The 19,694-nt window shown below is 53.3% G+C and overlaps 1 protein-coding gene across 4 annotated transcripts in view; it reads left to right on the top strand.

Moving 5' to 3' along the window:
• ENAH (ENAH actin regulator) overlaps nucleotides 1-19,694 on the top strand; it is a 668,777-nt gene that overhangs the window by 232,285 nt on the left and 416,798 nt on the right. For all 4 annotated transcript variants that reach the window (XM_085610395.1, XM_085610392.1, XM_085610391.1 and 1 more), the window contains exon 2: nucleotides 7,233-7,398. In XM_085610395.1, coding sequence (XP_085466521.1) covers nucleotides 7,233-7,398 — 166 coding nt within the window. The remainder of the gene's footprint in view (nucleotides 1-7,232; nucleotides 7,399-19,694) is intronic.

The following is a 19,694-nucleotide window of genomic DNA, read 5'->3' as shown; positions in this document are numbered from 1 at the left end:
TCCGTCGTGCATCCATGTCAGATTTTCCCTATTTAATATTTGAGATCCTAACCTGGAAGAAACTTTTAACACGTTTTATTATTTTCTATGTAAATAACAGATCCCTCTATCTGATTGTGCGTCAATACTTGTTATACATACGTTGCGCACACTGGCTAGAAGAACATGGTTGTATTCCGGAAATGGCTCCCCTCATACTCGAGATAATGGGAAAGGAGCAGCTTTATATAGGACTATCGGTACTGGCTTACACGGGGTCCGTCACATTTAACATGTATCCTTGTACGTCTGTAAATAGCCTGAAAACGTGTGTACTACCAGACATTCTCTAAAGCTGCACTGGAGCACATTTTATACAAATCGGAATCCGGATGAAGCTATCTCCTCCTGAGGCACAGCCGGGAGTGTTGTCTAAGTAACTGCTGATTGTTTTAAACCTGTATTTTTGCTAATTTTAATACTCACTCACCCCTTACCTGTCACACGACTGCTGTGTGCAGGCACTTGTTCTCACGCTGAAACGAGCGTTGGAAAGGGCGAAAATCGCCGCTGTTGACAAACGCCATTCTCCTCACACGGAGTAGGACACGCCCACTACGAGGCCACGCCCCCTCTGCACTCCCTATCTATAAAGATGTGCATGTTTAGGAAGCGCAGCGGACGAGCGCAGCGGGCGCGACGATTGCGCACCGAAGGCGCGCATAAGGCAAGCTCGTCTGCGCCGGGACCAGGGCCGCCCCCCCCCCCCCCCCCCCCCTACACTGCAAGTGTCAGAGCACAAATATAGTGCCGAATTCCTCTACAGCCTTAGGCCCGTTGCCAATATCTGTCCTTGGCATATCTATCACGCCGACGCCCTGCCACTTGTATGGCCTACATGCCATATCCCCCTTAACATTAAACCTAGCCGGAAACTTACCCATGACTACCGCATGTTCCTTCTGAACTGCCGCTCCCTGCCGAAACACAGCGCCAAAATGGCACTGTTAATAGAGGAACACAATCCAGATATTCTGTTTTTGACGGAAACTTGGCTGACTTCTGAGTCCGACCCTGCGGTTGTAGACGCTCTCCCGCCAGGCTTTCAACTCAGTCGGCTAGACCGACCCAAAGGGAGAGGAGGAGGTCTGGCAATTAACTACAAAGAACAATATCACTGTAGAGTTATGCCGGAAAATATCCCGGACTGTGAGAGTCTTGCTTTTAATATCGAACTCTTATCCAGCAGTTGCTTTTCAGGCACCCTTGTCTACCGCCCCCCAGGCCCCTCAAAGCAGTTCCACGCTAATCTACCATTATATATGGCCGAACGAATCAACACCACGTCCAACCTCACTCTGCTTGGAGTTCTCAATTTGCATTTTGACTCTTCACTGGACCACATAGCCGCTACCTTAGCAGATGATCTAGCAGCCCTGCAACTTACTCAGCGCGTTACCACCCCCACCCACGTAAAGGGTCACCTGCTGGACCCCATCTTCAGCAACTGCTCTGATCTCCAAGCCGGCCCATCTATCCCTTTGCCATGGACTGACCACTTCCTGGTTCCATTTAGCTGGACCACGGTCAAACCTCCATTGACCATACCCACTATCAAGGTCATGCGAGCTTGGTCCCGCCTTGCAGTGGATAACTGGGCTACCGAACTTGCTAGTACCCTACCCTGTGATCACGAGGATCCTGGCCTAGCCAACCAGGCCTATGTCAACTGGATCACGCAAACCCTAGATACCACACTCCCTATAAGGAAGACCACACTGAAACATTCACAAAAAGCGGCCCCTTGGTATACGAACTCTCTTAGGGACAAGAAACGTCTATGTAGAAGACTGGAAAGACGTTGGCGCCTGGACTATGCGGCGGACAATAAATCCCACTACCGCAAATCCCTCAGTGAATACAAAATGCAAGTAAAAACAGCCCAAGCCACATATTTCTCCAATAGTATAGTGATGGCCAAATCGAAACCAAAGGAGATTTTTCACATTATAAAACAACTAACTAAGCCTCCCCCCGCCGTGCAGGTTGATAAGTCCACCACCCACTGCAACAACGTTGCTGAATTTTTTTACCAAAAAGTAAATACCATCTACTCAGCCTCCCCCCCCCCCCCCCCTATCAAAAACAGTACCTTTCCGACCTATCCCGATAAAGCCATAGCATCTTACCCCCCCCCCCCCCACACACTTCCCCAACCCACTCTGACTCACTTTCCCCTACTGGACCTCAACTCTTGAATCCTTAGCAAAGAGAGTCAAATCCGGGTCCCCGGATGACCCAGCCCCCCCTGATATAATTTTGGCCGCCTCCCAGGTGACCCTACCTAGAATTAGGGAGGTACTAAATGCTTCAATCATCTCTGGCATGGTCCCGGCCGTCTGGAAGCAGGCCATGGTCAGAGCTCTACTAAAAAATCCACTTTAGACCCTTCTGACCTGGCCAATTATCGTCCCATCTCCCTATTACCCTGGGTGAGTAAAATCTTAGAGACTCATGTAAACCATCACCTAGTAAATTTTTGGGAGAGTTTTCACCTGCTAGACCCCACACAGACGGGCTTCAGACCAAAACATGGGACTGAGTCCGCTCTCCTCATGGTCACCAAGGAAGCAAGAACAATCCTGGATCAAGGAGGATCAGTGGCAGTGATCCTCCTTGACCTAAGCGCAGCGTTCGATACGGTCAGCCATGACACTCTGCTGTACCGTATGTCCTGTGCTGGGATTAAGGACAAAGCCTGGTCATGGTTTAAGTCCTTTCTAGAGGACAGATCCTTTAGTCTTCGAGGGTGAGTCCATGTCTTCTAGTAGACCTCTGAAGTGTGGAGTCCCCCAGGGTTCCTCTCTGAGCCCCGCACTTTTCAATCTATACATGAGGCCACTGGCTGAGGTCGTCCGCCCTTTCGGGATTAAGATCATCTATTATGCGGACGACACGCAGCTGGTGGTCTCACTGACGCAGTATGATAACCTTCCTGCGTCAGGCGGGCTCAGAGTGCCTTGAAGAGGTGAAGACTTGGATGTCCTCCTCATCCCTCAAGTTGAACGGGGACAAGTCGGAGCTGATGCTCCTAGGTCCCCCGGATCTTCGTCTCCCCGATGCCCTATGGCCCCCGTGTCTGGGTCCTCTACCATCTCCCAAAGAAAACATCAAGAGCCTCGGAGTTTGGCTGGACAGATCCCTATCATTCAATACACAGGCCACGAAGCTGTCCACTACCTGTTTTGGCATCATGAGGATGTTAAAGAAAATCTTCCCCCTCCTCCCCATGGAAGCCAAACAGGTGGCTATACAAGGGCTTATACAATCACGTCTTGATTTTAATAATGTGCTCTATCTCGGCGCCCCAGACTACGTTTTGCGCAGGCTGCAGACAGTGCAGAATTGCGCAGCCCGTTTATTGCTGGAGATTCCTCGTAGACACACTGTAAGGGCCGGACTGGCTAGCCTTCACTGGCTACCAGTTCGCCAAAGAGTTCTTTTTAAGGCAATGTGCATTGCCCATCAAGCCTTCTGGGACACTGGTCCAATTATTACTCGTAACCTAGTCACTCACTACACGCCCAATAGAAGCCTCCGCTCCAGCCAGACCTTTCTAGCTGTGACCCCTAGAATAAAACGATCCAGGTGTGGCGGCAGGACCTTTGCCCACAATGCCTCCAGGACATGGAATGCCCTTCAACTTCACCTCAGAGCTGATTCTAACCTTACCTCATTCCGTAAACCGCTTAAAACCTTACTTTTTAATTCACCCCTCTAACCTCGTTTCCCCCCCCCCCCCCCCCCCCCCCTGCCCCCCTGTGTTTTCCGGCTGGTTCTGGCTATCAGCGCTTGGACGCCTCAGGGCAGCAATTTGCACTCTACAAATATAAATACAATACAATAGATCTATCTTGATCCTTTGACGTAAACCCGAGTGCAGAGTGTGGCCCGAGAAGTCTGTAGAGGCAGTAGTGGAGAGGTCTGTAGTAGGAGCAGCGCTTGGGTAGGAGGGAGAGAAGGCACAGCCACTAGTTTTAGTTGGCTGCAGTGAGTGGAGGGCCAAGCAGTATAATTTGAAGAAGGTATGTGCGGTCCCCATGTAAGAGGACATAAAATAGCTGCAGTGCACAGGGACACTAACCGTGACTCAGGCCGGGACACTTCAACGTTCCGAGAAAGCTCGAGTGCTTAATAGGCCAGTGGCGGCTTGTGACATTTGAAAGTGGTAGGGCGTAAAAGTTTGCAATGAGTGCCCAGCAAGGATCGAAACATAAAATATGACAGGCCCCCACACCCTCAAAATGGATGAGCCATGGCCCCTATTGAGGAGAAAGCGTCCCTTCGTTGTGTTTATGATTAAAAGCAATCCTTATATTTGCCGCACAGTAACGCAGAAAAATACTGGCTTCTGCTGATTTTCAAGTATTCTCTAAGACAGACATAACATGTCCATTTTATTATACGATTAAATAATGGGCTTTGACTGACAGCGGGAGTATTATTGTTCCACCCGTGCATACCCCCTTAACTCTCACCACCAACATACATGTGTTTTTTTTCCACTAAATGAATGGAGATTCCTTACCTTAAGGAAAACATTCGGGCAAAACTTGACCTCCCGGACCGGTCATACAGCTCAACTCATTATTTTTAGATCAATATAGAGATCTTTTAATAAACACAGCCATATCCCCGGGACCCAGAATGGAGTAGGCACACAACGAACTTTAACAACCAGCCTCCTGCCTCTATTTATGACTGGATTAGACAAAATCCAAATTGCAAAGCACTTTGCGATCCTCCAAACATTAAGAATGCCAATGACAACGAATGGGTGCTCTCTGAACTAAGCAAAGAGAATAACTGAATACATACCGCCAGGACACAACTGCTAAGGTTCACGCTTGCATTGCACTCTGACACGCACGTATTTAAAGACAATATGTCTTTAAATACGTGCGTGTCAGAGTGCAATGCAAGCATGCAAGTGTGAATCTTAACAGAAAGGCCTGAGCACGACTGCTAAGATTCACACTTGCATGCTTTCATTGCACTCTGACACGCAGTGTTCAAAGGGGCTATGTTAGAGGCCGGAAGATGGAATATGGCGCGATTGCAAACCCTAAAAACAAATGACGCCGTGTAGAAACTCAGCAGCTTGACAAACAGAGGAGGCAGTTTGGCAAAGGATAGTACTCACGCTTTCAGCTACAGGACAGTATGGCGTTCCTCCGATAGCCGTCTCAGCTGCAGCTGGTGAATGACGAAGGGAAATGCATGCCCCTGCACAGCAGTGGCACATGTTACCGAATGCTCCCAGCTTCGATGCAGGTGAGGCAAAAGTTGATGGGCCGGCCCAAGTGAGAAGACAGAGGGCTGCAGAGGCTGACGGGTGACCAGGAGGCAAAAGGCTTCAACAACGGTTGTAAGAAGGGACACGTGAAATACTTTGTCCCAACTATAATCCTGCCTCCTATTCTCATAGGCTGACAGCATCAAGGGTGAGCCATTCAGAAGAGGAGGCGGGATCGTGGAAAGACAACATAACCTACATAGCAGACCCGCTAATTACACGACCGAAGCCCTGGAAATACTGCTGCGTTAGGCAGCGCCTGACTGCCCTCACCTCTGCCTCACAAACGCACACTGCGCATGCGGCAGTCGGGCGATATTGAAGTTGTCCATGTCACATGCGCACTGTGTGTTTGTATGCTGCTGTGGTGCACTGCTACTAGGATGGGCAGTAGGAGTGCCTGAGACCAATCTTTGAGTCTCCTTCTACTTCCTCCAAGTCTAGCGGGGCTCCGCCCCAACGTCCTCATAGAGGAACCGACCCTGTAGATAGGCTATGTCTACAAAGACTGGCAAAACGCCGATATTAGATAAAGGGAACAAGCAACATTAACACTGACTTAAGTTAGTCAGTGCACCTGTATTAAACTGTGAAGCGGGGTTCTTGTTGGATACTAGAAAACGTGCGGTTGAAAAATGTCTGAACTCTGCAGGTTCGATGGATTTAAACTGAATATTGTGGTAGATAATGACTATCTTTAGAAGTGTCAGTGAACATACTGTGATTAGGAATTATACTTTAAATTTTCCGAGAAAAATGCAGTTGAGTCATCAATAGTGATATTACAAAAAATACAATACAAATTCATAAAACTTTTAAATGTAAAATGTCTAACCATATATTGCATTTTATGGAAAAATAGCAGTTAACTCGCTTTATCAATAGTACAGGCGTTTGTTCCTACAAACAAAGGCTTTAAAAGTAGAGAGCAAACACAAGGAGATGATGGAGCGCTGAAACTTTTCAGACCCTCACCCCCCCCCCCCTGTCTCACATCTGGGTAGAATCCCAAAATGGCACCATACAATAAATATCTTGGCATCGAAACTTCTCTTGAGCAACCTATAAACCCAATGGAGCTCTGCTGCCAAGCCCTGAATAAAAGTGCAGGTCAGACCCAATTCCACTTGGAGGGCCTGAACTGCTGTCAAAGCATTCAAATTTAGTTTTGAAAGGATTTTATTTTTTGGCCCACTTTTCGACTTGCATTCTTTCAGTTGTATATTAAAAAGTTGAAGGGAAATTTAACCGATAAACAAATAAGCTGTGAAGTGTCGACGATCAAGGGTATTATAAAAGCATCTTAAACCATGGCCATGCGTGATTGCCTTGCTCAAATGTTTTTGAATATGGGCTTGTTCAATTAAAGTACTAGAGAACCTTTTGTCCGAATGGGGATGAAATATCACGATTTCTAAAATTTCGTTTCCTGGTTTACATGAGATGTTTTTATTCCTATAACTAGCCCCTGTAAAAAAAAAAATCACTTTAGTTGTAGCCGATCAACTTTTGAAAAATTCCTGCTCCAGCAGTTCGCACATGGGGTGAAGACCTCCCCGTCACTCTGAAGTGCACCGAATTCCTTCTGCCTCGGTGTAGGTAGATTGTGAGCCGCCATCGGGTTGTTTGTGGTGGGTGCAGAGCAGAACAGGGTCCATTTTGGAAGAATTGCGCCTGAGGCAGTGTAGCACTGACACCGACCATGGCTGAAGTGCAGGCACTGGCCAAATCACTTTCCTAACAAACCGAAGGGCCAATGTAGGCCGGGAACCACTTTCAAATGTGCCTTGCCAGTTTGTAAGTGCTACGTGTATTGGTGCCTGACGAATGCATTCATGTTTGGTGACGTTTGCGTTTGGTACTTACGGCTGCTTTTTTGTCATCTGTATCTTTGCAGTGAACAGAGCATCTGCCAGGCAAGAGCTGCTGTGATGGTGTATGATGACGCGAACAAGAAGTGGGTACCTGCTGGCGGCTCGACGGGCTTCAGTAGAGTTCACATATACCATCACACAGGCAACAACACCTTCCGAGTCGTGGGAAGGAAGATCCAGGATCACCAGGTAACCTTGTTTGGGGTGTGCTTTCTGAATTGGATCACGTGTATTTGAAGTATCCTGCTCGACGCCTTCTCGTTGTTTCTGCCAGGTCACGTGCCCGTTTACCAGAGTCTTGCAGAATCCATTACGTTTTAGATGATTCTGAAGGAATCATTAAGAAAGGAAATGTAAAGTTTTTGTTTTTGGGTTGCAGCCTGCATGAGTAACAATTTAACGTTTACATCACTCGACTATAATTACCTTTGTAGCATAATTGGTTTTATGTCCTGGGTCTCTCCCATTTCCAACCTGGGATTTCCCTGCCACCTAGTGGCCGTGACCGGAAAGCACTTCACAGAGAAACCACTTTCGCCCAGTAACCTACATATATGCCCGCAGTTTGCACCCACGCCTTTTTATTATGCAGGTATGCCTGAATCCTGCTTCTGCTCAGATAGTCCATATCCGTCGAACCTTCCTCCTTTTCCCGCCGTGCCTGACGCGCTAGTGCCCCCGTGGTGTGACCTACATGGGATACAGGACCGGCCTATTGGACATTCAGGAAGTGCCCGAGGGGCTGCTCTGATGGCCCAGTAAATGGGCCGTTTTAGGTCTCGTTAGGTCTCGCCTGACCCAGCGCATGCGCTGGTCTGGCGAGACTTATTGAGAGGGCTCCAAAAAGTGCTACCAGACCAGCCTAGAACTACAGTGCATGTGCGCGGGCGCGCGCTTGACCGCGATTACTGTCACGGCCGCAGGGCCGCTTTGATGTTTGATCGAGATCACTTTCGCAGCCGCAGGGCCGCTTGGCATAGCCAATAGGTCTCGCTTTTGGGACCTTATAAGTATTTAGTTATGCAACTGTTGCATTGCTAAAAACTTATAAGGTCCCAAAGGCGATGCCTATTGGCTATGCCAGTGCTTTTTATGGTTGTTTTTAGGACTACTGGGTCGTTTTCTTTTTCTTTCACTGTGGATCTTCCTGATATTAAAGCAAACCTTGTCTGCAGCAAGCACAAATGCATGTAGCCGCCTATACTTTGCAGAACACTTATACAGCGTGTCTTTACAAGTTCTGAATGCCCCCAATTTGCAAACATGGGCCACCTTTTAGCTATCAGGCTCACTGATAAAGGCCACTTTTATTTTGGTGCCCAGGCCTACTTTTTTGTCCGAGACCAAGTCTGCTGGGAAGCAGCCTTTTCCTGCACACCTGCTATGGTGGTCCATCCCCCTTATTTAAATGAGGTGATGCGAAGCTGCAGGACACCGTTTTTATTTTGAAGAGGTGCATACAGAGATCAGCAGTGCAAAGTGTTTCCATTCTCTTCATTGGGCCCTTCTAAAGGGAGAGACACTATGGACTGAAGATCATCCTCACAGGGTGTTTGGAATCACCGGACTGTTTGGCACCATATTGTAAAGCCATGGCGATTTGTTCTCCATGATTGGACCCTTAATACCTCTACTTATCTGTGGGAGGGTTCCATCCTTTTTTTAAAATATTTTTTTTTTTGAATCCTCACCTATTTGAATGCACCGTTTACTATAACCTTATGGATCTAATTCAAAATAACTTTATTCGGTTGATCAACGACCATAAAAGCAATGCAGCACATAGTAACAAATATAATATGTCCAATTTATAATAAGTTATCACTCCATGTAATAAAATAAAACCATGTATGTGTAAAATTCTTGATTATATGATTCTATTCTAGGTTGTTATAGAAAGTTTGATTTCTACATGTATTTTTGTAAATAGTTCACTGGAAGGGACCTTTTTGTTCCTCTATAAATTTCACCCATGGTCTGTCACATCCTTGGGTTCCCTTGTCTGACAACACATTGGATATAAAGTGGGACTGAATTATTTAAAGAAATGTGTAAGTGACGTCAACATTTCGTTTTGTATGTGGGGACATCCTCAAGATCTCTTAATGTGAGATAGCAAAGGGAAACTAATTGATCAAATTAATAGACTGGTGCAATAATGCCATGCATTTAAGAGCCTTTCATAATCTAAGTGTGAGACCGGCCTCACGGCGTATGCCCTCCCGATCATCCAGCCAACCTGCAACCACCCCCAAGACACGGCATCTCCGACTCCGGCCGCCCCAGCCACACAGACCCGAGGGCCGGCCAGAGTCCCCGACAGACTCTACACCCTACCACGCATGTCCGACCGAGGGAGCGGGAACCCCCGAGCCAGACCAAGAGGCGCCAGCCCAGTCGCACCTCGGATCGCCTTCCCCCGGGAGGACTCGATCGGCCACCAGGCCCCTGGGGAGCAGGCGCCTCGCCTGCCGAGCATCTGGGGACCCTCCCAGACCCACCTGAAAAGACCAAAGAAACGAGCTGCAGGAAATCCCGCCGAACCCCCTCAGTCACCAAAGACCCCTCTCTGCGAGGACTCCGGACTTCAAAGGGCAGGGGGAGTATAATAGGGGGTGCCGGAGGGACGAATGGCAGAGAAGACCTGGAACCATCGAAGCCTGCTGACGCTGTCGCGGCTCCCGAATACCGAACCACCTGGGCCTGCTGAGTGACTCGCGGCCCCCAGCCATTGAACCATCTGAGCCCTGCTGACGAGATCGCGGCTCCCGAACTCCGAACCACCTGGGCCTGCTGAGTGACTCGCGGCCCCCAGCCATTGAACCATCTGAGCCCTGCTGACGAGGTCGCGGCTCCCGAACTCCGACTACCTGTGCCTGCTGAGTGACTCGCGGCGCTCCCCTCGAGGACGAATTGGCAAGAGATCGCCCAGAGAAACAACACCCTCCAGCTCGAGGATTGTGAGCTATCCGCAGGGTACTTTGCAGAGACACTACCTTCAAAGACTGTCCCGCTACCCCCATTCCCTTACCACCGATTTGTAGTATCTTGTGCCGCTGATGTACTACTTGCACCTTGGATCATAAAGATCCCTTGAAACCTTCGATAAAAGAACCTATCGTCCTACAAAGAATACGTGTGGTGTCACTCTGTTCATAGTGTAAGCTCAGGGTGCGCGCGCCTGGTTCGGCCTACTTGGGAGAGGTGGGTCAAAGGGGTGGGCAAGATGTGTATCGAACCCCCCCCGCCGGCGAACGCCTTTCCAACATTTGGTGGCAGACGACGGGATCCGAGCCGACACCGAAAGAGAGCTTGCAGTAAACGACTGACGCACTACCAAACAGAGATGGAAGGAGAAACCTCCCTGGGTGCCGCAGGTACCGAAATGAGCTCACCGTTCCGAGAGGATCAATTGGACTATTATAACGCATAGAGAATTAAAACAATTTTGCAAAGACCTTGGAATCGCTACCACCGGATTAAGCACAAAGGAAGACTTCCAGAAAGTATTGAAGACCTGGGTCGAGACGGGGGCGCCCCCGACCCAAACAGAAGGAGACTCCGCCCATGAACCACAAAGCATCCCGGTGAGAAACAACGGGCCAGAGGGGAACCTGTCCCCCGAGGAACTAGCAGACAGAGAGAGAAGCCGCAACCACGAACTTGAACTGGCCAAGCTGAAAATCGAGGGAGAAATAAAACTGGCTGAGAAGAAGTTAGCCGTCGAGCAGTTACGGCTACAAGGGGAACTCGAGGAAAAGAGACGCCAAAGAGAGCACAACGAAAAGAAACTCCAGCTGGAACATGAACGCAGCCTGAAAGAGATCGAGTTGAGGGCTAAAAGCGAAGAGTCACGACCTTCCGGGAATCTACCATCCGCTCCCACCGTGGAAGCCAAAGTCCACATCCCCAAGGATGTGGTAAAGGAGTATTACAAAAACGACGATATCCAGCAGTGGTTTAAGGCCTACGAAGTCGCCATGACCTCTCACCGAGTCCCGCAGAAGGATTGGGGGGCTGGCCTGTGGGGCCGGTTCTTAAGCGAAGGAAGAGAGACCCTGCTGGATCTGCCCTCCACGGTCATGAACTCCTACAGCCACGTGAAAGAAGCCCTCGTGGGCCGGTATGGACTCACCCCCGAGATGTACCGGCAACGGTTCCGAGATTGCAAAAAGATACCGGGCACCACATGGGTAGAATACGTGAACTTTTACAGCCGGGCCTTGGACGGGTGGATCAAGGGCAGCAAGGTCTCCACCTTCGAAGAGCTGTTTGATCTGATCGCCTGGGAACATTTAGCGGCCAATTGCTTTGTAGAGCTGCGCCAACATCTCTTGGACAGTAAACTCACCGACCCTCGAAAGCTGGCCGCCGAGGCTGATCGTTGGGTGAACACCCGAGGCCCCGTGGGAGACTACGGTCGCCACAGTCAAGGACCCCCCCGCCAGAGGGGCGGAGGAAACCACGGCCGACCGAGAGACTTCCCAGGGGGGGCCCCCCCGCACAGCCCTCCCGGCAGCCCACCAGCGGCAGGTCCAGCCCCGTCCCCAGCCAGCACCGGAGCCCCGGGGCGGCTAGGGCCCCGAACCAGGATCACCTGCTTCCGCTGCCAGCAGCCCGGACACTACGCCAATGACCCCCAGTGTCCCCAGTATCAACGAACCGCAACGACCAACCCCCCGGCCCGGCAGATGGCCTCCGTGGCCCTAGGGGAAGAGATAGAGGACTCTGAAGAGTGGGAACCAGCTGCCATGGCCCTGGTCTCCCTTGGTGATCGAGAGATGGTCCCCGGGACACCCTTGCCTGCCAACACGAAGAAGTACCGACAGCAGGTGACCATCAACGGCCACCGAGTCGAGGGCCTCCGCGATACCGGGGCAATTGTCACCGCGGTCCACCGCAACCTAATCTCTGAAGACCAGATCCTACCCGGTGCCCTCTGTCCGGTCATATCCTCCGACAATTCCGAGAGCCTCTGCCAGATGGCTCTGGTGCCTTTCGAGTGGGGAGGAGTCTCCGGAGAATTGAAGGTAGCCGTCCGAACATCACAGCCCGTAGACTGCCTCCTGGGCAACGACCTTGAGAGTTCCCCGTGGGGGCAAGTGGAACGAAGAGCCCATCTCGGGGTGATGGGCCTACCCGAATGGGTCTGCGCCACCACGCGCTCCATGACCGCGCGATTGCCTCTCTCCGAGGGCGGTGAGGCCCTCCCACCGAACACTGTCCCCGAGAACCGGGACACCCTACCAGAAACGGACAACCCTCCTTCGGAGGGAGAAGAAGACACTAACCCGGGAGAAGGGCCGGAACCTTCCGCCCCTGAGGCACTGACTGAGCTCGGAGAACTGCCCGAGATGGCCCAGTGGCGCTGTGAGGGAGGGCCCTCCCGTGAAGAGTTCTGCCAGGAACAGGCCACCTGCCCTTCCCTCGTGGGACTCCGACAACAAGCAGAAGCCCAGACCGCCGGTGACCGGACCGGAACCCACTGGGTCTATTGGGACAATGGCCTCCTATACAGCGAACAAAAGTCAGCCGAGCTAGGCGCAGCCCGAGTACTGGTGGTACCCCTGCGCTTCAGAAGCCGCCTCCTGGGCCTGGCCCACGATGTACCCTTGGCAGGACACTTAGGCCAAGACAAAACATATCAGCGATTAGTTACCCACTTCTATTGGCCCAAGATGCGAGCAAATGTAGAAGTCCACTGTAAATCCTGCCAGGCGTGCCAGGGCAGTGGGAAAAGTGGCAGAAAGCGCAAGGCTCCATTACAACCCTTTCCCGTTGTGAGTACCCCGTTCGAGCGGGTCGGCATCGACATCGTGGGACCCCTGGATCCGAAGACCGCCCAGGGCCACAGATTCATCCTCGTCCTGGTGGACCATGCCACCCGCTACCCCGAGGCCATTCCCCTCCGCACCGTGACGGCTCCCGTGGTGGGCTCTCATGGGGATCTTCTCCCGTGTCGGATTCCCTCGCGAGGTTGCGAGTGATCGCGGCACTAACTTCATATCCCGCTACATGAAGTCCCTGTGGCAGCAGTGCGGAGTAACATATAAGTTCACGACCCCCTTCCACCCCCAGGGCAACGGCCTGGTGGAACGCTTCAACCTAACCCTGAAGGGGATGATCCTGGGCCTCGAGGAACCCCTGCGCCGAAGATGGGACGTCCTCCTCCCTTGCCTCCTGTTCGCGTACCGGGAAGTTCCCCAAAAGTCCCTGGGGTTCAGCCCATTTGAACTACTATACGGACACCCCGTCCGGGGGCCCCTGAGCCTGGTCAAAGAGGGCTGGGAGACAAGCCCCCGGGGGACCCCCCCTGATGTGTTCCGCTACATCCTGGCGCTCCGCAACCAGACCCGGAAGTTCAGAGAACTCGCTGAGGCTAACCTCGAGGCCAGCCAAGAAGAGATGAAGCGCTGGTATGACCAGAACGCAACTCTGGTCGAGTTCCAGCCGGTCCAGCAGGTTTGGGTCATGGCCCCGGTGAGACCCTGCGCCCTACAGGACAAATGGACTGGCCCCTTCAAGGTGATTGAGCGGAAGAGTCAGGTCACGTACCTGATCGATGTACAGTCCCCGCGGAACCCCCTCCGGGTTCTCCACGTGAACAGTCTCAAGCCCCACTTTGTGAGAACGGAGTTGAGTTTGCTACTGGCCACCGATGATGGGGCGGAAGAAGACACTGAACCCCTGCCCGACCCCCTGTGCGCGAAAGAACTGGATGGTTCCGTGGAGGGAGTGAAGCTGTCAACCACCCTCACTCCCCAACAGTCCGACGACTGTCGCCAGCTGCTCAGACAATACGCAGACCTCTTCTCCCTCATCCCAAGGGCCACCGACTGGTGTGTCCACGACGTAGACACCGGCGACAGCCCACCTGTGAGACACCGAGCCTACCGGGTGCGCACCTGTATCAAGACCGAAGTACAGAAGATGTTAACCCTTGGAGTAATCGAACCCTCCGATAGCCCCTGGGCCAGCCCGGTAGTCCTGGTCCCGAAAGCGGCCGCCCCTGGGGTCGCCCCCGAACGAAGATTCTGTGTGGACTACCGGGGGCTCAATGCGGTCACCCGAGCGACCGCTCACCCTATTCCCCGCGCCAACTAGCTCATCGACCGCCTTGGGGCCGCACGTTTCCTCAGCACCTTCGACCTGACCTGCGGTTACTGGCAGATTGCGCTCACGGAGGGAGCCAAAGAACGCTCAGCCTTCTCCACACCCGATGGACACTACCGCTTCAGGGTCATGCCGTTCGGGATGAAAAATGCCCCGGCCACTTTCCAGCGGTTGGTAAACAAGGTCCTGGCCGGACTCGAGGAGTTCAGCGCAGCGTACCTTGACGACATAGCCGTATTCAGCTCTCAATGGCACGAGCATCTCCAGCACCTCCGACAAGTACTGCTGGCCCTGCGCCAAGCCGGCCTAACAGTGAAGGCCAGCAAATGCCAGCTCTGGCAAAGCTCCGTGGTCTACCTGGGGCATCAGGTGGGCAGCGGGCAGGTCGCCCCCCTCCAACCAAAGATCGACGCCATCAAGTCCTGGGAGCCCCCACCACTCAGACGGAAGTCCGGGCCTTCCTGGGCCTCACAGGATACTACCGAAGGTTCTTTGAAAACTATGGTAGCCTCGCAGGGCCTCTCACAGAGTTGACCTCCAAAAAGCTCCCGAAGAAGGTGCAGTGGACCCCCCCGTGCCAGCAGGCGTCCGACGCCTTGAAAACCGCCATGTGCACCGCCCCAGTACTCAAAGCCCCCGACTACTCCCAAGAGTTTGTGGTCCAGACCGACGCATCCGAACACGGCATCGGAGCCGTCCTCTCGCAGTTCAACGACAAGGGCATAGATCAGCCCATAGCCTTCATCAGCCGAAGGCTGCTGCCTCGAGAACAACGTTGGAGTACCATAGAACGAGAGACCTTCGCCGTAGTCTGGGCCCTTAAACTACGGCCCTATTTGTTCGGAACCCACTTCCGAGTGCAGACGGACCACCGGCCCTTGCGGTGGCTGATGCAGATGAGGGGAGAGAACCCCAAGCTATTACGATGGTCAATCTCCCTCCAAGGGATGGACTTCACTGTCGAGCATCGCCCCGGGACGGATCATGCCAACGCCGACGGCCTGTCCTGGTTCTTCCGCTTCGGCGAGGAGAACCCCCCAGTGGATGGGTAGTTCTCCACGCCTTTCAGCTGGGGGGGACGCGTGTGAGACCGGCCTCACGGCGTATGCCCTCCCGATCATCCAGCCAACCTGCAACCACCCCCAAGACGCGGCATCTCCGACTCCGGCCGCCCCAGCCACACAGACCCGAGGGCCGGCCAGAGTCCCCGACAGACTCGACACCCTACCACGCATGTCCGACCGAGGGAGCGGGAACCCCCGAGCCAGACCAAGAGGCGCCAGCCCAGTCACACCTCGGATCGCCTTCCCCCGGGAGGACTCGATCGGCCACCAGACCCCTGGGGAGCAGGCGCCTCACCTGCCGAGCGTCTGGGGTCCCTCCCAGACCCACCTGAAAAGACCAAAGAAACGAGCGGCAGGAAATCCCGCCGAACCCCCTCAGTCACCAAAGAACCCTCTCTGCGAGGACTCCGGACTTCAAAGGGCAGGGGGAGTATAATAGGGGGTGCCGGAGGGACGAATGGCAGAGAAGACCTGGAACCATCGAAGCCTGCTGACGCTGTCGCGGCTCCCGAATACCGAACCACCTGGGCCTGCTGAGTGACTCGCGGCCCCCAGCCATTGAACCATCTGAGCCCTGCTGACGAGATCGCGGCTCCCGAACTCTGAACCCCCTGGGCCTGCTGAGTGACTCGCGTCCCCCAGCCATTGAACCATCTGAGCCCTGCTGACGAGATCGCGGCTCCCGAACTCAACCACCTGGGCCTGCTGAGTGACTCGCGGCGCTCCCCTCAAGGACAAATTGGCAAGAGATCGCCCAGAGAAACAACACCCTCCAGCTCGAGGATTGTGAGCTATCCGCAGGGTACTTTGCAGAGACACTACCTTCAAAGACTGTCCCGCTACCCCCATTCCCTTACCACCGATTTGGAGTATCTTGTGCCGCTGATGTACTACTTGCACCTTGGATCATAAAGATCCCTTGAAACCTTCGATAAAAGAACCTATCGTCCTACAAAGAATACGTGTGGTGTCACTCTGTTCGTAGTGTAAGCTCAGGGTGCGCGCGCCTGGTTCGGCCTACTTGGGAGAGGTGGGTCAAAGGGGTGGGCAAGACGTGTATCGAACCCCCCTCCGGCGAACGCCTTTCCAACAGTGTGCATGTGTGTGCCTGTGTGCCTGCCTGTGTGCCTGCCTGTGTGCCTGCCTGTGTGCCTGCCTGTGTGTGCGCGCCTGTGTGCCTGCCTGCGTGTGCGCGCCTGTGTGCGCATGCGTGCCTGCCTGTGTGAGTGTGCGCCTGTGTGCATGTGTGCGCCTGTGTGCATGTGTGCGCCTGTGTGCATGTGTGCGCCTGTGTGCATGTGTGCGCCTGTGTGCATGTGTGCGCCTGTGCGCCTGTGTGCGCCTGTGTGCATGTGTGCGCCTGTGTGCGCCTGTGTGCATGTGTGCGCCTGTGTGCATGTGTGCGCCTGTGTGCATGTGTGCGCCTGTGTGCATGTGTGCGCCTGTGTGCATGTGTGCGCCTGTGTGCATGTGTGCGCCTGTGTGCATGTGTGCGCCTGTGTGCATGTGTGCGCCTGTGTGCGTGTGTGCGCCTGTGTGCGTGTGTGCGCCTGTGTGCGTGTGTGCGCCTGTGTGCGTGCGCCTGTGTGTGTGCGTGCGCCTGTGTGTGTGCGTGCGCCTGTGTGTGTGCGTGCGCCTGTGTGCATGTGTGTGCATGTGTGCGCATGTGTGCGCCTGTGTGTGCATGTGTGCGCCTGTGTGTGCGCCTGTGTGTGCGTGTGTGCGCCTGTGTGTGCGTGTGTGCGCCTGTGTGTGCGTGTGTGCGCCTGTGTGTGCGTGCGTGCGCCTGTGTGTGCGTGCGTGCGCCTGTGTGTGTGCGTGCGCCTGTGTGTGTGCGTGCGCCTGTGTGTGTGCGTGCGCCTGTGTGTGTGCGTGCGCCTGTGTGTGTGCGTGCGCCTGTGTGTGTGCGTGCGCCTGTGTGTGCGCCTGTGTGTGTGCCTGTGCGTGCGCCTGTGTGTGCGCGCCTGTGTGTGCGCGCCTGTGTGTGCGCGCCTGTGTGTGCGCGCCTGTGTGTGCGCGCCTGTGTGTGCGCGCCTGTGTGTGCGCGCCTGTGTGTGCGCGCCTGTGTGCGCGCGCCTGTGTGCGCGCGCCTGTGTGCGCGCGCCTGTGTGCGCGCGCCTGTGTGCGCGTGCCTGTGTGCGCGTGCCTGTGTGCGCGTGCCTGTGTGCGCGTGCCTGTGTGCCTGTGTGCGCGTGTGCCTGTGTGCGCGTGCCTGTGTGCCTGTGTGCGTGCGTGCCTGTGTGCGTGCGTGCCTGTGTGCGTGCGTGCCTGTGTGCGTGCGTGCCTGTGTGTGCCTGTGCCCCTGTGTGCGCGCGCCCCTGTGTGCGCGCGCCCCTGTGTGCGCGCGCCCCTGTGTGCGCGCGCCCCTGTGTGCGCGCGCCCCTGTGTGCGCGCGCCCCTGTGTGCGCGCGCCCCTGTGTGCGCGCGCCCCTGTGTGCGCGCGCCTGCGCCTGTGTGTGTGCCTGTGCCTGTGTGTGCCGCTTCATGGAATAAACAGGTTTTGCTAAACTTACCTTGTGGAGTGCATCTTCGAAAGCTCGGAGCTTTTTGGGACATTCGAATGCACGGCGCCTCCGGCCGTGGAAGGTTGCACCACCGCTGTGAACTGGACTGAGCCTGCGGGGCTGCAAATCAATTTGCAGCCTCCCTGCAGCACAAGGTATCATGGATTGGAAGCGGACAAATGACACCTGGGGCCCACTGGAGGGCTGTAAAATAATTGGCAGTTAAACTTTGTTAGTGAAACGACCTCACCGAGGAGGAAGAATTGGGACTACCTTTCCCGGCATACCGCTTACTGAAAAGCGAGTGCCATGTGAGTATTAAATGAGGCAGTCCGTTTTTGTTTCACCTACAAGCCAACCCTATGATTAAGGTGCTGGAAGCACTGAAACGCGTCAGGGCGATAACTGAACTGGGTTTCACTATGCCGCTTCATGGAATAAACAGGTTTTGCTAAACTTACCTTGTGGAGTGCATCTTCGAAAGCTCGGACCTTTTTGCGACGTATGTGTGTATGTGTGTATGTATGTGTATATGTGTATATAATATACATTTTTTCACAAGCCAATGCAGCCTCTCAGAAGAAACCAAGGCTAACCAATGCTCTAAATCCTTGTTTGTGCAACAAAAGCAAAAGAACTGGAGGACGATGCTGCATTAAAAGCTTAACAGCATTGAAAATGTATGTAATTGCATGTAAAAACTTTAAGGCAGCCATGACTGCCAGGTTCCGATCATGCCTCAGGGGTGACAGGTCAGTTGATATTTCTGGCTCCTTCAGTCAGGTCCCTGGTTACTTAGCCCCACATGTTTTTGACTTTTCTGTCCAAAAAAGTTATCCTTTTTTGCTGTAACTTTTTATTTGGACAACTAACACCTGTTGAAGTAAAGAGATGCCTTTTTCTAGCAGTCTTTTGGCTTTTTCAGTTAGAGGATTCCTTTTGTTTGATCCTTACCCTTCCTGTGGCAAAAAGAAGGCCAAGACTTATTCCCATTCTGTTTGCATCCTCGGTCTTCCTGAGTCTCATTCTCCTGAGACCTGCCAACACTCTCAGACTTGGTCTAGAGACACTCTCAAGGAGAAAGAATCTGTCTTTATGGTCTCTTAGAAGAAAAAAATTAGACTACCTCCAGAAGCAGATCTCCTGTGAAACACAAAAGGCCCAGGTCAACTTCCAGAGTAAAGTCCCGGTCTGTTCTTTGGCGTCGGACTCTATGTCGAGAATGCCTCCAACGATGAAGAAACTGGCTACGGCAGCCCCTCTGTCGACTACATCACTGCCGAGTATTTCGGAGAGATCCTCCAGGAGGTGCTCTTGTAGAGAACCATATCAGTGCGGACCATCTGGCTGAGCACTCATACTCACATGGCATCTGCAGCAGAAGATCCTCCTGGTTAGGTCTTATGGCCTTGAAACTGGAGGTCCAGCAATTCATTTTGAACCTCCCTTTTTCAGGGAATTCCATATTTGGCTCACATACAGTTGAAGAGATGACCAGGATGAAATCTGAACTGGACGCTCTTAAGGCTGTGGGTCTGGAAAAGAGGACCGAATTTAGGTGCCCGTATAGGCCTTATGATTGCAAACTTTTCCAACAGCGGGTTCAAAGCCCTCCGTGGTCTGAGGCAGTATCACCAGACCAAAGCGCACTACCAAGGGCATACCCTTCCTGGGGTAGAGGTGCACTTCGACAACCGTCTTATACCACCAAGAATGCTACAAAGCAATGAGCAATCGCTTACTCTGTCGCCGCTACCCAATCCAGTGGGAGGAAGTATCGCCTATCACGTTCAAGAGTGGCACA

The sequence above is a fragment of the Triturus cristatus genome, chromosome 6 (assembly GCF_964204655.1).
Source record: "Triturus cristatus chromosome 6, aTriCri1.1, whole genome shotgun sequence".
Lineage (NCBI taxonomy): Eukaryota > Metazoa > Chordata > Amphibia > Caudata > Salamandridae > Triturus > Triturus cristatus.
Note: the sequence above shows the minus strand (reverse complement) of the source record. Positions and strands in the feature narration are given on the sequence as shown.